The 14,969-nt window shown below is 31.9% G+C and overlaps 1 protein-coding gene and 1 long non-coding RNA gene across 6 annotated transcripts in view; one reads left to right on the top strand and one right to left on the bottom strand.

Moving 5' to 3' along the window:
- Positions 1-4,747: 4,747 nt before the first annotated feature.
- Positions 4,748-14,969, bottom strand: part of Tpst (Tyrosylprotein sulfotransferase) — a 610,347-nt gene continuing 600,125 nt past the window's right edge. For all 5 annotated transcript variants that reach the window (XM_076394127.1, XM_076394125.1, XM_076394129.1 and 2 more), the window contains one exon: positions 4,748-5,194. In XM_076394127.1, coding sequence (XP_076250242.1) covers positions 4,876-5,194 — 319 coding nt within the window. In that variant the 3' untranslated portion in view covers positions 4,748-4,875. The remainder of the gene's footprint in view (positions 5,195-14,969) is intronic.
- Positions 13,511-13,975, top strand: LOC143190057 (uncharacterized). Its single transcript, XR_013004152.1, has 3 exons — positions 13,511-13,650; positions 13,717-13,788; positions 13,845-13,975. It is a non-coding gene; the product is annotated as an uncharacterized LOC143190057 (long non-coding RNA).

The following is a 14,969-nucleotide window of genomic DNA, read 5'->3' on the forward strand; positions in this document are numbered from 1 at the left end:
TATTCCTAAATATTACATGATCTCGCTGTACTTAGTTTTTGTTTATTTTCAACTGCCGGCGTGAAAAGTGCATTATACTGTGGAATTATTTAAAAGACTAAATATATTCTTCACATGTAGCGATTGTGACGTTTGAAATTTTGTTTTAAAATTTCAAATAATCTGGAAAAAGCTCATTAATCAACACATTGTCAATTTTTTTTAAACGCATTTGTTTCTTATACATTTTTACACAAAATATAGTCTATTTATTTAAATATTTTTTCGATGTAGTTTCCAATTTATTGAAACGATTAAAAGGTTTCCAAAATCTACGTTTGCGGAATTTATAATAACCATTTTACATGGTAGGAGGAATCAAATTGTGCCGTGGACGAACATTTATATTTTCTGATGAATGTGTATAGTTGGAAAGTTGAGTAGTTTTAGAATGAGGTGTACGCGATATGACAAACGGTTTGCATTTATCCGTCCTTTCGGATGATAAACGATGTAAGCCGGGACCATCTCATTGCAGAAATGCTTCAACTTGCGCCTAGAAAGCAAATTGATATTGTTTTTACTTTTATTTGTACCATGGAAAAATATTTTCCTTAATATATATATTTAGTTTGTTAACATAAATAAATTGTAAGATTATTTTGGTAATAATTTAATATATGTAAATTTAAAATTTAATAGTATGTAAATAATTACTATCATTATTTTTACATTTCTAAGCAAATGGTAAACCCGATTATTCCTAAATATTGTAAAATTTACCTATAATCAGTTTTTGTTTATTTTGAGTTGTCGATGTGAAATAATTTCTTTATAATAAGCTAATAATTTCTTTTCATCTACTTTTCAATATATTGAGTCTTGTTTTAGCTACTTATTTTCGTAGATTTTTGCAAACACAAATATCTAAGTTAATTTATGGGTTAAAAAAATCTTGTTTTACCCCTTTTTTATATAATGAACGAATTACTTATCTTAATTGCTTAAGCTATATAAAGAAACCACTTTTAAGCAATATTTGCTTTAAGAGTTAATTATACAAATTTTTATTTAATTTCTAGATTAAATAATTCATATAGTCTTTCCAATAAAACAGCTAATGTAGGTCATCAAAATATATAATGCAATGTTGCCGCACAAAATTCATGTGTTGGTTTATTTTGACTCTGACAATAAATTACTAATGTATTTTTTTTATTAATCTCTTAGAACTTCAACAATCTGCCGTGGGAAATAAGTATTATTGTATGATTTCCGTTATATAATATAACCATCCTAACATGTAGAAGATCACATCAATCTGCTGTACCACTTATAATCTAAATCTTATTCTAGATACTATTGTAACTTATTTTAAAGTTTATCCTAACTTATTTTAAGGACTATTCTAACTTATTCTAGAGATTATTAAATCTCCCTCTAGTATCTATTAATTAGTTCGTTTAGTTTACTGTTCATTGGGTACATTTAACTGTTTGGTGAGTGCATTGTGCCCTTTGAATCACACTCTTTATGGGTTCTAAGGGGATATTGCGTTGAATCAGTTTGTTGGACACGTAATATGGGGCATCGACGATGATTCTCAACACTTTATTCTAGAACCTCTGGAGGATATCTATATTAAATTTGCTGGTAGTACCCCACAGTTCAATACCATAGTTCCAAATGGGCCAAGTATTGACTTATACAGCAAAACCTTATTATCTGATGATAATTTAGATTTACATTATCATTTTAGATTATCAGCCAATACATTTGGTTTAGTTCAAGCCGAAGCTGTTTGCGTTTTGTCACTATTTGTTTTTTCTATGTCAAACGTTGATCAAAGTGCATTCCTAGATATTTAACGTTGTCTGCTTGCGGAAGTTCATGATTATTCAATTTTACTGAGGGACATGTTGTTCTACAAAGGGTGGATGTTATATTGGTAGATTTTGTCTCATATGCCACGTTTTTAACCACAATTCGACTTTGTTAAGATTACTAATGTTAATAAAATAATGAAACAAAAATAACTTTTTAAAATATAATTTATTTAAATATTATAGTACACTATAAGTAGTATTATATTACAGTACTAATGCATATTTATTGAAGGACTTAAACTACAATTAATTAAACAGCCACAATAGTTTGTAGGTTACAGTTGTTTTATTATATTTATATTGCCATATGACAACGTTGTCGCCAGTACCAATACAAACTGAATAGTTTGAATTGATTGAATTTTATAGACCGATTTGGTTACATGTTCAGAGGCATCAAACTTCATTTTGTCTCTTTTAAACTTGAGTAATACTAGTTAGTAAAGTGATAAAGAAAAATGCCTCCAGTATTTTACGTGTTCATAAATTTGGCAATACATTCGACAGTTTTGATGACGTGTCCTGGCTGACATGATTTTTTAATTTTTTTTAGTGTTGTTTCTATTCATTATTTGTCTTTAATTAATTTTGATTTTATTAGATACTGTGAGTGCTATTTGAGGCTTTATGCTTTTTTTCAATATAAGAGTTTATTATTTGTTTGTATAGAAGAAAAAACGGGCCTTTATAACGGTCGTGCAATACACACGGGATCCTAAATCCGTACCTATCCAGAGGGAATCTCTAATATCCACCATTACTCTCCTGCATATTCATTTTATGTCTGTGTGTTGCATAGCGGGCCTCTTTCCCACGAGAGAATTTTCTTAAAGGATACAGTTTCAGCCATTAAATTATCCAGATATGCCTTTTATTTCGTTTCGGCGCTGGCGCTTATATTTCCGCGGTTTTATAAGCGCTCATGATGAGATATAATATTTTCCATTGTTTCTGAGTGAAATGATAGATTATACCGCTGAAATCGGTTGGCGGAATCGAGCCTCTAAATAATATAAATAAAATCCCGGGATATCGTGTGATGAATGAATTAATGTTTGGGGAATGCTGAAGGATTTTATTAATGATATGAATTGTTTGGGGTGCATTTTAAAATTCAGCTAGACGCGTGAACAATAATGCACGTTTTTAAACCATAAATATAAAATATTAAAAGTTTCTTCAAAATATATTTGATGAGTTTTGTTTATACAATATAATTCCCTTCAAGGGCGATACACTGATTATAGCGATCCACTTTTCAATACCATGTTTGCAGTACGATTTGTCCTTTGCTTCAAAATAGGCCTCAGTTTCGATGATCGCCTCTTCATTCGACGAAAATTTCTTTCTAGCGAGCATTCTTTTAAGATCTGAGAACAGGAAATTGTCGATGGGGGCCAGATCTGGAGAATATGGTAGATGAGGAAGCAATTTGAAGCCCAATTCATGGATTTTTGCCATGGTTTTCACTGACTTGTGACACGGTGCATTGTCTTGGAGAAGGAGCACATTCTTTTTCACACATTTTTTTCGGGAATTTCGTCCTTCAAACGGTCCAATAACGTTATGTAATAGTCGCTGTTGATGGTACTACCGTTTTCAAGGAAATCAATGAAAATTATTCCAACGCGCATTCCAAAATACAGACGCCATAACCTTGACAGCCGACTGTTGCGTTTTCCCACGCTTTGAAGCGGGTTCATCGTGTGTACTCCACTTGGACGACTCTCGATTAGATTTTGGAGTGAAATGATGGAGCCATGTTTCATCCATTGTCACATATCGACGGGTTTATTGCGCTTGATCATCTTCAAACACTGCTCCGATCATCAACTCATCGTTGTTTTTGGTCAAAAGTGAGTTCGCGCGGTACCCACTCTGCACAGAGCTTTCCCATACCCAAATATTCGTGAATGATATGATGTACACGTTCATTTGATCTCTTTAGTGTCCACTATTTCATTAAATTTCAATTCGGTCATTCAAAATCATTTTGTGGATTTTTCAAATGTTTTCGTCGGTAACAACGTCTTTTGGGCATCCACTACGTTCACTATCTTCGGTGCTCATTTCACCACGTCTAAACTTAGCATACCAATCCTTGATGGTTAATTTTTCTGGGGCAAATTCCTTTTTATCTATTTTTTTCACAATAACAAAAGTTGCTTCACTCAAAATGCTACAATTCACAAACTAATGCTCCGATAGCTGTCAAATTTATACACGGATCTTTTGAGGGTTAGTGCTAACTAAAAAAAATATGGATTTAATTCTAGTATCGCCTTCTAAGTGTCAGGTCGAGGACTTTTCAATTGACCTGTTATATACATCTCAGTCTCGCTTATGCTATCGTTGGAAAATATAAGCTCATTTTATATTAACAGCTCCAAGAAATTATCTCCGTCCTTTCCTCTCTTACAATTTATACAAGAAAGAACGTACATCTACGTCTGACATCACGAATGGAAAAAACACCGTGCGTCGAACCGTGCATTTGACTGAAAATAGTAATTATTATTTTCGGTCACAGATTTTTTGATTACCGACTGTTTTCAGTCGATAGTTCCGAACACTAGTTATTTTGTATGGGTTTAGGGGGTATTCTAGTCTATAAATTTGTAAAATTAGATTTTATTTATATTTTCAAACCTTAACGTTTTAAGAATATGCCCTTAGGAGGAAACCGTTTTTCAAAATTTAATTATTTTTGGAGATATAATTTTTTTTTTGAGGTTTTATCTAAACATTGGCAATTCAACTTTCACGAAGAGGTTCTAGAAAAACAATTTTAAAATAACTGATGTAGTATACTACAAAATAATATTTCATATTGTAAGTTGTTTAGTATAAGTAGTAAAGGGAGAAATACAAAACACAGTATACAGAATATTATATTGACTTTTTATTTAACACAACATATCTTAATATATCCTTTATAAATAAAATGATATTTAAGTAAATGGTCCAAATACAATAGAAAATTTATACACCTAATGAACAAATACGTTCATCACGTTAAATTCGGATTGTCACTGGGATCTTTGTCCATCGCCGTATCCCCACCATTGTCCCAGCTCAAACTGAACATCTCTTTCGCTTTGCGGTCCCACGCGTTTTTGTTCTTCTGGATGTCTTTCGTTTGCCGGGCCACCTGTTCGTCCGGCTTGCCGTAGTTCGGCGGGTTGGCGTAGGGGTCGTAGCCCAGCACGGACAGCATAGGGGCGATGTCCGCCATGTCGCGCACTACGTCTTCGGGTATGTTGCCCACCCATTTGGTTAGCGCCTCGAGATTTACCGGTTTAATCACCTGGTCTGATGATCTTTCCACCCTGAAACACGAAAAAATCAAGTATAAATGGTCTGTATACATAATTAATTATAAATTAAAGTTTTGTAATATCGTCATACAATCAAAAACATACAATATATAGTCTATCTAAAGTTCTTTTGTACATACGGCATCTAAATTTATGACGACAAAACGTCGCAATGTTGTCGCATCAACTCTTGAGTTTTAGTTCAGTTGGGATTTGATATACAATAAAATTCTAATCTAAATATAATTTACTATCAACTCTCAGTTGTATACTTTAAACTATCCAATATTAGCTGTACATTGTAGACTAAAATTTTTTAATAACTAGAAAACTGTAAAATATATATAACCAATTACACGAGTATGCACGGTTTTAGGCTTAAGCAACCAAAAGCTGTTTATAAGGAAAATTAGGTGGCTGAATACAAATCAGTAGCCCGTTTTTCAAAATTGGTTTTAGTTTGAGAGCCTTTCACGATATGAACTTATGATTGTAGTCAGCTGACAGCCGTTACAAGGGCGCAGTGCTGCCACCATCCGGGAACTCGAAAACTAGAACCAATCTTGACACACGGGTCGAAGATGTGAGCTGTGAGATGTGAGCTCATACAATTGTAAATTGCAAAAGTTGAATTGGAAAGTTAAACCAACAAATATATCAGTTGTAAAATGTCAACTACCAAATATAAAATGTCAACAATAATCGAATAAATTGCCACTAAAATATTAATTGGCAACTGCCAACTGTCTTTATGAATCGTTATAAATGGCTGACATATATAAATTGTTAAAATTAAACTCAAATGTCAAAATGTTAACTGTCAACTGTTAAATGTACATTGTCAACTTTTGTTCTCATTGTCAGCTCTAAGTTGTCCAATATTAACTATAAATTGTAGACACCAGGCTCTAAATTTTTAGCTACATAAATCTAACATTACGCTATAAATTCTTAGATTTCTAAAATTAAACTGTAAATTCGAAGGTCAAGCAGTTCTAAAAGTATTATTTGAAAATGTTAACCGTTAATCGCAAATTAGCAAAGATGAGATGACTTCAAAACGTGAACTAAAAACGGTCAACTATGCGTTGTAAACCGACAGTTTTAGAATATTTATTAATAACTGCCCCATTGCCAGCTGTAATTGTGAATTAGTAGCTCTAAAGTTTTAAATATCAATTGAAGTTCTTGGATAATATGTGCATTAGGTGTACTGTAATGTTAAAATATATTATAATATTTTTGTTTCATTATTTTATTTAGATTAGAATTTCGTTATATGTCAGAGCCAAAATGTACTAAAACTCAGAGTTGCTGCGGCAACATCGCGACGTTTTGACAGGTCACGTGTGTCAGTACATTTTTGAATAGATTATAGTTAATTCTACTGTAGTATAAACTGTTAATTATCAATCATAAATTGTTAACTATTGTCAGTTGTAAGCTGTCAGCTGTCAAATGTGTGTCCTATAAAATTCCTGTCATAAAAAGTCAAAATTCTTAAATGTCATCTGTCGATTTTAAAGAAGGGATGCTGTAAAATATCGATGTATCAATATATCGATATTTTTCTAAAGAAATATATTATATTAAAAATATAGGATGTTGCAAAGAAATATCGATATGGTTAAAATGAAGTATTAATAATTTTATTCTTCTCGACGGCCCACATTTTTACTTTAAAGTGTCAATGTCAGTTAATAGTCAACAACAACATCAGTGTTTAGCTGTAAATTGTCATCACAGTTTAAAATGAATCGTCAACTGTCAATTATAAAATGTGAACAGTTAAAAAAATACAGTCGTAAATCTAAACATATATTAACTTTATTGGATTCAACTGTTACAGTTAAAACGATAAAAGGGAATTTAAAACGTTTTGAATAATCCCAAAACGAATATAATCGAAATTTATTTCCGGAAATTGCTTATTACGTTTTTCGGTTTCCTTTCGAACAGAAAATACGTGTACTATACTGTGTTTTCGCGTGGATTCTGAGACATCCTATTACCTACAACAAGTGAAGCATCGCGCAAAGAATTTCCGTAACAGCGTTCCACTTTATAAATAGATGGGTTCTCGCTACGGCGAAAAATGTTGATAAAAATCGAGATGTAAATAATGCGAATAAAGAAAAATTGAACGAGAGGAACGTTCACCATAATCACCATCGTGTGTACAAAATACCCGTGTTTAAAATAGATACAAAATGTTTTTATTAGGATGAGATTAGTGATAGAAAATTGCTCCATATGAATTTTTTTTTATAACATCTTTATTAGATACGCTTAGTACAATCTTAATTATTATTATTACAATTAATTTATTACTACTTTTCCTATGTGCTTGGGTTAATTAACAAGCAGGACGAGTACGAGAAAATACATCAGTATGTATTCCTCAATTATAAAATTATAATTATTTATTAATTATTAACTTATAGCTATAGTTTACACTAATAATACACACTAAATGTTCACACAAGTTCGTATGGTTTTGTTCGTTTCAATCTCCTGACATCCTGTGCGCTATCCAGCAGTTGTAATGCTTCCACGTTAGAATGATTTAGTAATCTTCTTTCGTGTTTCAAGGCGAAATCCTGCACAACTTCGCAAATCCATTTGATTTCCAGGTCATCGTGCAGTTCTTCATTGGTTACATAGCGATAGGCATTGGTAATCAATCGAAGAATCTTGTTTTGACAGCGCTGTATGATTAACTGATTTGCATTTTTAGTGCAATCCCATATTTGCACCCCATAGGTCCAAATTGGCTTTATAATTGTATTATAGATCAACCTCTTTGATTTTAGATCAAGTTGAGAGTATCTTCCGACTAACCAGTATAGTTGTTTTATTTTGGTTCTAACGTGTTTTGCTTTTTGTCTAACGTGATGCTTCCAATTTAATCTACCGTCAAGATGGATTCCAAGGTATTTTGCTGATTCTGCTTGAGGAATCGGGCATCCATTGAGTGATATAATTAAGTTTTTATTATTTCTCCTTAATGCAAAATTAACGTGGACAGATTTGGAGCTATTAAGTTGAATTTTCTAATCTTTTGTCCATTTATAGATTTTGTTGACTGCCACTTGCACTTTTTCTATTGCCCTAGGCAGAGATATATATTTTGCCATAATAACTGTGTCATCAGCAAAGGTTCCAAGAAGTGTTTCTTTTGTTGTTGGAATGTCAGCAGTGTAGAGCAGATACAGGAGAGGTCCTAAGACGCTACCTTGTGGAACTCCAGCCGAGATATTTTTAAATGTCGAGAACGCCATTTCGTGCGATACTCTAAATTTTCTTCCGAATAAATATGACTCCAGCAATTGACAATAGTTACGCGGTAACAATTTGCTCATCTTACAGATTAATCCCAAATGCCAAACCCGATCAAAAGCTTGTGAGACATCCAGGAATATTGCAGGGCAGTATTTCTTTTCTTCAAACGCTCTTTCAATAGCCGCAGTTACTCTGTGCATTTGATCGATAGTTGAATGGTGATTTCGAAAACCAAACTGGAAATCTGGTATTGTTACCAAATGTTTAACACGTTTATATATCAGCTTCTCAAATAGCTTTGATATTGCAGGTAGTAGCGAAATAGGCCTGTAAGATTCGACTTGTTCTGCAGGTTTGTCAAGTTTTTTGAGCATAATTATTTGTGCAACTTTAAAGCATTCCGGGACATGCTTCAGCCTTAAACAGGCATTAAATATATATGTCAACATGATTGCTTTTCGTGGCAGTTCTTTCAATAATCCAGGTGAAATGTCATCTATACCAGGTGCCTTTTTAGGATTGAGGTTATCAATTTCAGTGGCAACTTTCAGTGGAGAAATTAAATTTAGATCTACATCGGTTTGATAAATAGGAGATGTATCCATGGTAGATTCTATATCATTAGGCCGAAAAATGTTACCTAAGTATTGTGCGAACAATTCAGCTTTTTCATTGTCGCGTCGAACCCATTCATTTCGATCATTTTTAATTAGCGGTACTCGAATAATTGGTCTTTTAAATATTCGAGTTGCTTTCCATAGCGAATAATCTTTGTCTGCTTGTGGGCTTAATTCACTTAAATACTTTTGAAAGCTGTTTCTGTTTATATTCTTTGATCTTTTGATTCGTCTGATTACTAATTCTATTAAACGTAGTTTTATCAGCAGCATTTCTGGTCCTGTGCCATACTCTTCTAGCTTTTCGCCTTTTTTTTATCATTTCTCTAATTTCGAGGGGGTAAAGTACTTCATATTCTGATTTCTCTCTTGCTATTGGGGTAGCATCTTTTGCAGCTGACCGAATTTGTTCAGTTATATGTTTGGTTTGTTGCTCAAGATCATCTAGAGTTTTAAGTCTTACTTTTAAACTGATTTGTTCCTGCAGTATTAATCTGAATTTGCCCCAGTCAGTATATTTGTTGGTAAGATTAGGCTTTTTTGCTTTTCTTAGGATTGTCGCGCCCAGTGTTAACAATACTGGAGTGTGATCAGATGTTAGATGGCACAAGCTTTCTGTACTAATTTGATTTAATTGAATGCCTTTTGTAATGTAGAAATCCAGCAGGCCTGGTACTTTATTACTGTCTGTGGGCCAGTAAGTGGGTTCGCGCCCTGAATGATAATTACAATTTGTAAGGTTAATGGCTTTGAGTAATTCGTTTCCTTTTCCAGGTGTTATTATTCGTGAACCCCAAGCTGTATGTATATGAAAATTGCATAATACTGAAATAAAATTGTCGTAAATATTTATGAAAGGAGTTATGAATATGAACATAAGCAATAAAAAGTCGAAAATGAATACCACACTATGAAATAATTTTGACGGAGTCTTTGATGAACGTTCTAATTCAAAAATTATTGCAAAAAATTGTGTGTAATTAATTTTTAACCGACTTCGAAAAAGGAGGAAGCCGAACGGCTGTATATTTTTTTTATGTTCGCCGTCAATTGTGGATCGATTTTCAAAATTCTGTTTTTATTCGAAAGGATACACTTCCGAGGTGGCCCCATTGGGACCAAGTCAGGATCTGATGTTGAGTTTGCTTTTTAAGCACTATCTATAGCATATAAGACCTCGTGGAAACAATATATACAACTGCTTCTATGGTGTAATGTTTAAAGCGTTTAGCTCCCAAACAGAGGTTGCGTGTTCGATTCCGGTGCAGACAACAACTTTTTCTTGTTCTAGTTGAACATGTGTTAAATCACCTAAGCTAGATAGCGGACATCAGGGCCTGAAGCGCTCATTATTTTCAATTATTTTTTCTTTATTTCTATGTTTCTCATACAGGCTGCACCTTTACTTGGCCTACCCACTGTAATATTAAATAAAATAATTGCGTAATTTAAAAAAGAGCAAAATTGTATTGCTTGAGCTCGGCACCGACTTCAAAGTAATGAGTTGGTAGTAGTTAAAATAATATTGTAAATAGATAAATAGGATCAGCTAGGTATTAAGCTAACTTGAGTGTATATAGTAGAATATAAATTACGTATAGTAGATAGGTTAAATAAGGTTTTTGTTCATTTTTATTTAGTTATTACAACGATTATTATGTACATATTTTATTTTAAAATGTTTTATTTTGTGTTAATAATCTAAGTTTGATTATTTTTTAATTTTTAGCGGGTTCCTTATTTATTATTTGAAGGCGGTTTCTAGTCTGATACATATAATCTGTCCAATAAAAAGTCAATGCATTTCATCAAAATTTATGATGTCAGCACATCGCAATGTTGCCGAATCAACTTTGAATTTTGATTTATGTTTGCCAGTTTATAAACTCTAGCTACATTCAATAATATTTGAAAAAATTTAGGTCAACTAGTACCAATCCAAACCAAATTTTATAGGCTGATTTAGTTACATGTTCTGGCTCATCAGCCAGTATTGTATCTCTATTTAACTAGGATAAAATGGAAAGGAAAAATCCTTTTAAATTTATTAGGTTTAAAATAAATTTTATATTTTTAGAAACTGCAATTGGTAATATATTCGGCGTCATCTATGACGTGCATTGACTGTTTTATTGGCTGGACTATATACTAATACTACTATTAGCAGATCTATATATAGGTAGATCTCAATATTTAATATCATTCAACTATTAATTTACAACTTACTATGATTTTAGTGAAATAACTTTTGTCATTCTTAAAACAAAGGATCAAAAGAATTTCGTGGACTCCGTACCAGGAAAACAAATTATTATTTGTTAGTATGCTGAACTGAAGTTATACAACAAACACAGATGAAGCTGAATGCTCTAGACACTTAAAATCTGAATTTGATTTAAAAAACATAAAAAGTCCATAAAATAACTTTGGAAATGATAATGGTTAAATATGAATTGGCAATTGTCCATTGTTTCTTTTAATAGATATATATGTTGAATGATATCTTTGACTATTAAACTATCTAGACTGTTACTGTAAACTTTCAAATATTAGCGTCAATATGTCAAATGTGTTGTACAAATTATTAAAACCATACAATTCTAAGTCTTAAAAAACAATATCAAGTTGTCCGTTGGAAAGTCAAACAGTACCAAATGAATCAATGCAAAATGTCAACCGTTAACTATAAATTTCCAACTTCTAAACGGTCAACTATCAGTTGTAAACTTAAACTTAAACTTTAAAAAAAATTTTAAATTGTTAGTTAGAAACTAATAGTGAGAAACCATATACTATTAATTTTCATTTATTTATTTCAAAATATCAATCATTTGTTCAAAACAGTCAACTGTCAGCTGTAAATTATAAAATATTAATCGCTTATTAACAGATGGTTATTCTAAACTGTCAACCATCAATCCTAAATTGTTAACTATTAACTGTCAGCCGTCGAATGTATGTTATAAATTTCTTGTTGTAAAAAGCCTAACATTTCAAATGTCAACTGTTTGCTCTAAATTATCACTGCCTGTCAGTAGTCAACTGTAAATCTTGAAATACGCACCATAATATATTAGTTTTCAGCTATCAATTGCCATCTCTAAAATGACATGTCAACATTTCAAATGTCAACTGTCAGCTCTAAACTGTCACTATCTGTTAGTAATCAACTGTAAATTGTAGATTACGCACCATAAAATATCAGATTTCAGCTAATTTTTTCATAAAATGCCATTTCTAAAATAAAACGTCAACTGTCAACTGAAAAATATGTGACAGTTAATCACTACATAGTATAAAACAAAGTCGCCTTTTCTGTCCCTATATCCCTATGTGCGCTTAAATCTTTAAAACTACGCAACGGATTTTGATGCGGTTTTTTTCAATAGATAGAGTGATTCAAGAGGAAGGTTTATATGTATAATACATGCATAATATACTAAGGCAACATTGCTAATTTTAGAGGTTTCTAACGTGATGTCGTAAATTAACCTATTTTTTAGGCTTATTTAGCAATTAGCAAAAACGCTGCCTAACCCTACGAGTTAGATCAAATTAATGTACTACAGTATTGTACACCATAAAAAGGTCTACAAAAAAGTCCGCGATGGTATATGTTTATCTTTTAGGGATAACCCACATTAACCATTTTTATTGTTTACTTTTTACGTGAGAAAATGGCTTATTTACGAAGCTATTTTAAGCAATACGGCATTAATCCTTATCGAATTAAGTACCTTAAATACAGTGTGCAATTAATATAGATCAATATGGTTCCTTACAGCATGTAAATTAAACAAATATTTTCGGAGATATTACAAATTTAAAATTTGCGTTTAAAAATGTGTAATGTAATAAAAATTGTATGAATTTAGATATTCCAAAGATAGCAGGAAATCATCATAGTCAGTATAGGGGAAGAGGAATTGTTTTACTCCAAATTTAATGCGTGCAGGCCAAGGGCAGTAATGAATGAACCAAAAATACTGGATCGATTTTAATCATGTTTTCATTGAGTGACATAGGCATATATATTTTATGCCCGTGCAAAGTCGAAGCGGGCCGCTATGTTTTTATATATAACGTTCATATTTTTTCTGTAGTGTATTTAATTTAGTATCAGCATTGCACCCCTGCGAAGCCGGGGCGGGTCGCTAGTTAATAATAAATCACAAAATATTGAAATATAGAAAGGGAACTTAAATGGGCACACCCGTAGCCATGATCTCAGTGTATTGCCACACCGCTAGAGGGCCGCCGATAAAAAGATTACAGATTACTTTCTTTCGATTTGAATTATAAAAATTATAAAATACAAGGTGAGCGTTATAAAGCGTTTGTGAAGTGGAGGTTCTAACAGAATGCGTCGTTTTCCCAAGAGTTTTGGCTTAAGTCAGAAATGGCTTGATAAAAAACAATGATAAATTAAAGGGCTCTATTAGCAGTATTTATATATGCATATAAGGGTTTGCTTTTTGCATTTTAGAACAGAAGATTATAGACCCAAATGTGACAGACCACTGTTTAACAAAGATGCAGATCCCAGTTGTAACCTAAATAGTGTAAAAAGTCAGTACAATTATTTTCAAAATAAAGATACCTCAATACTTAAAATTATATTGTGTCTCTATATAGATCATATAGAAATAGAGGAATATGTGCCTGCAACTTCAGGCAGTCAGAAGCCAGACCATACAACACCAAAAAGTACAAGTTTGTGTGTGTAATATTTTTTTATTATTTTGTTAATTTTTATTTTATAGAATCTAGAACTTATGTTAACTCCAAAAAGCTCAGCATTTATACTAAGTAGTTTCTGGTTATAAAGAAGTTGATAGGATAAATACTACATACATAGTATTAGAGAAGAGACAATTCGTAATGATTAGGCCATTTTAGTAGGATAGTTTGGAATTTTTTTTTGTAAATATAAGAAGCTAAGGGATTAGACAGGTTTCTTCGACACCTGACCATTTTGTATCGACATTCAAAAGCCTTATAATTATCAATTTTTTGTCTCAAAGATCACCAGGAGCCAACTGTGAAGAAGATGTTCAGAAGGAAGTTTGGATAGCTTACGAATTTTTTGAACCAATCTACAACAGCCTTCACATTATCATCCATGCCTTCCATAACAGTAAGGAATATTGGTAAAATATAGAATGAAGTAATATAAATATATATTAATTAAATGTGAAGTTTGTAGGTCAAAAATTACAAAATACAGAATACAAAATTTATTAAAGCTCGCCAGTATGACAGACGTTGTCTCACGATACCAGGAAAAAATGAAAAATTTTGCATGGCTACATATCTTATGGATAGGGTCCTATGTAACAAATGTTAACAAGTATTTAAATAAAAATTTTTATTAATTGTATTTTTTAATTTCCCCCTGTAATATGAATAAATTTTATTCTTATTTTATAATCCCCCCGTATTAAATAAACCCGCTTTGCGCGACCTCTGGTGGCGTGGCAGAGCATAATTTGGTCACAGTTTTATATAGGGGAGATCGATGGACGAACCTGTATTCTAAGTCTGTATATTTTGTGTAATTAATTAAGTTAATTATTAGTTGTAAACAAGTAATTGCAAGATAGCAGATTGCCAATTAGTTAGCTCCAGATAAAAATATGTGCATTATATTCCTCATTTTTAAACTATCATAGTATTTTTAAGGTTATTAAATTGTAATTATTTAATTATAATAAAATTGTTACTTCTAAAGCACTGGAATCAATAATCTTATTCGATAAATTTTAATAAGGCAGATTCCTAATATGGCATCATTATAATCTATAATATAATAGAATATAAAGCCTAAATGTAACAAATGTTAACTAGTATTTAAATAAAATATTTTATTAATTGTATTTTTTAATTTC

The sequence above is a fragment of the Rhynchophorus ferrugineus genome, unplaced genomic scaffold (genome assembly GCF_030347505.1).
Source record: "Rhynchophorus ferrugineus isolate W39M unplaced genomic scaffold, kcgeb_rfMv2 rfM2, whole genome shotgun sequence".
NCBI lineage: Eukaryota > Metazoa > Arthropoda > Insecta > Coleoptera > Curculionidae > Rhynchophorus > Rhynchophorus ferrugineus.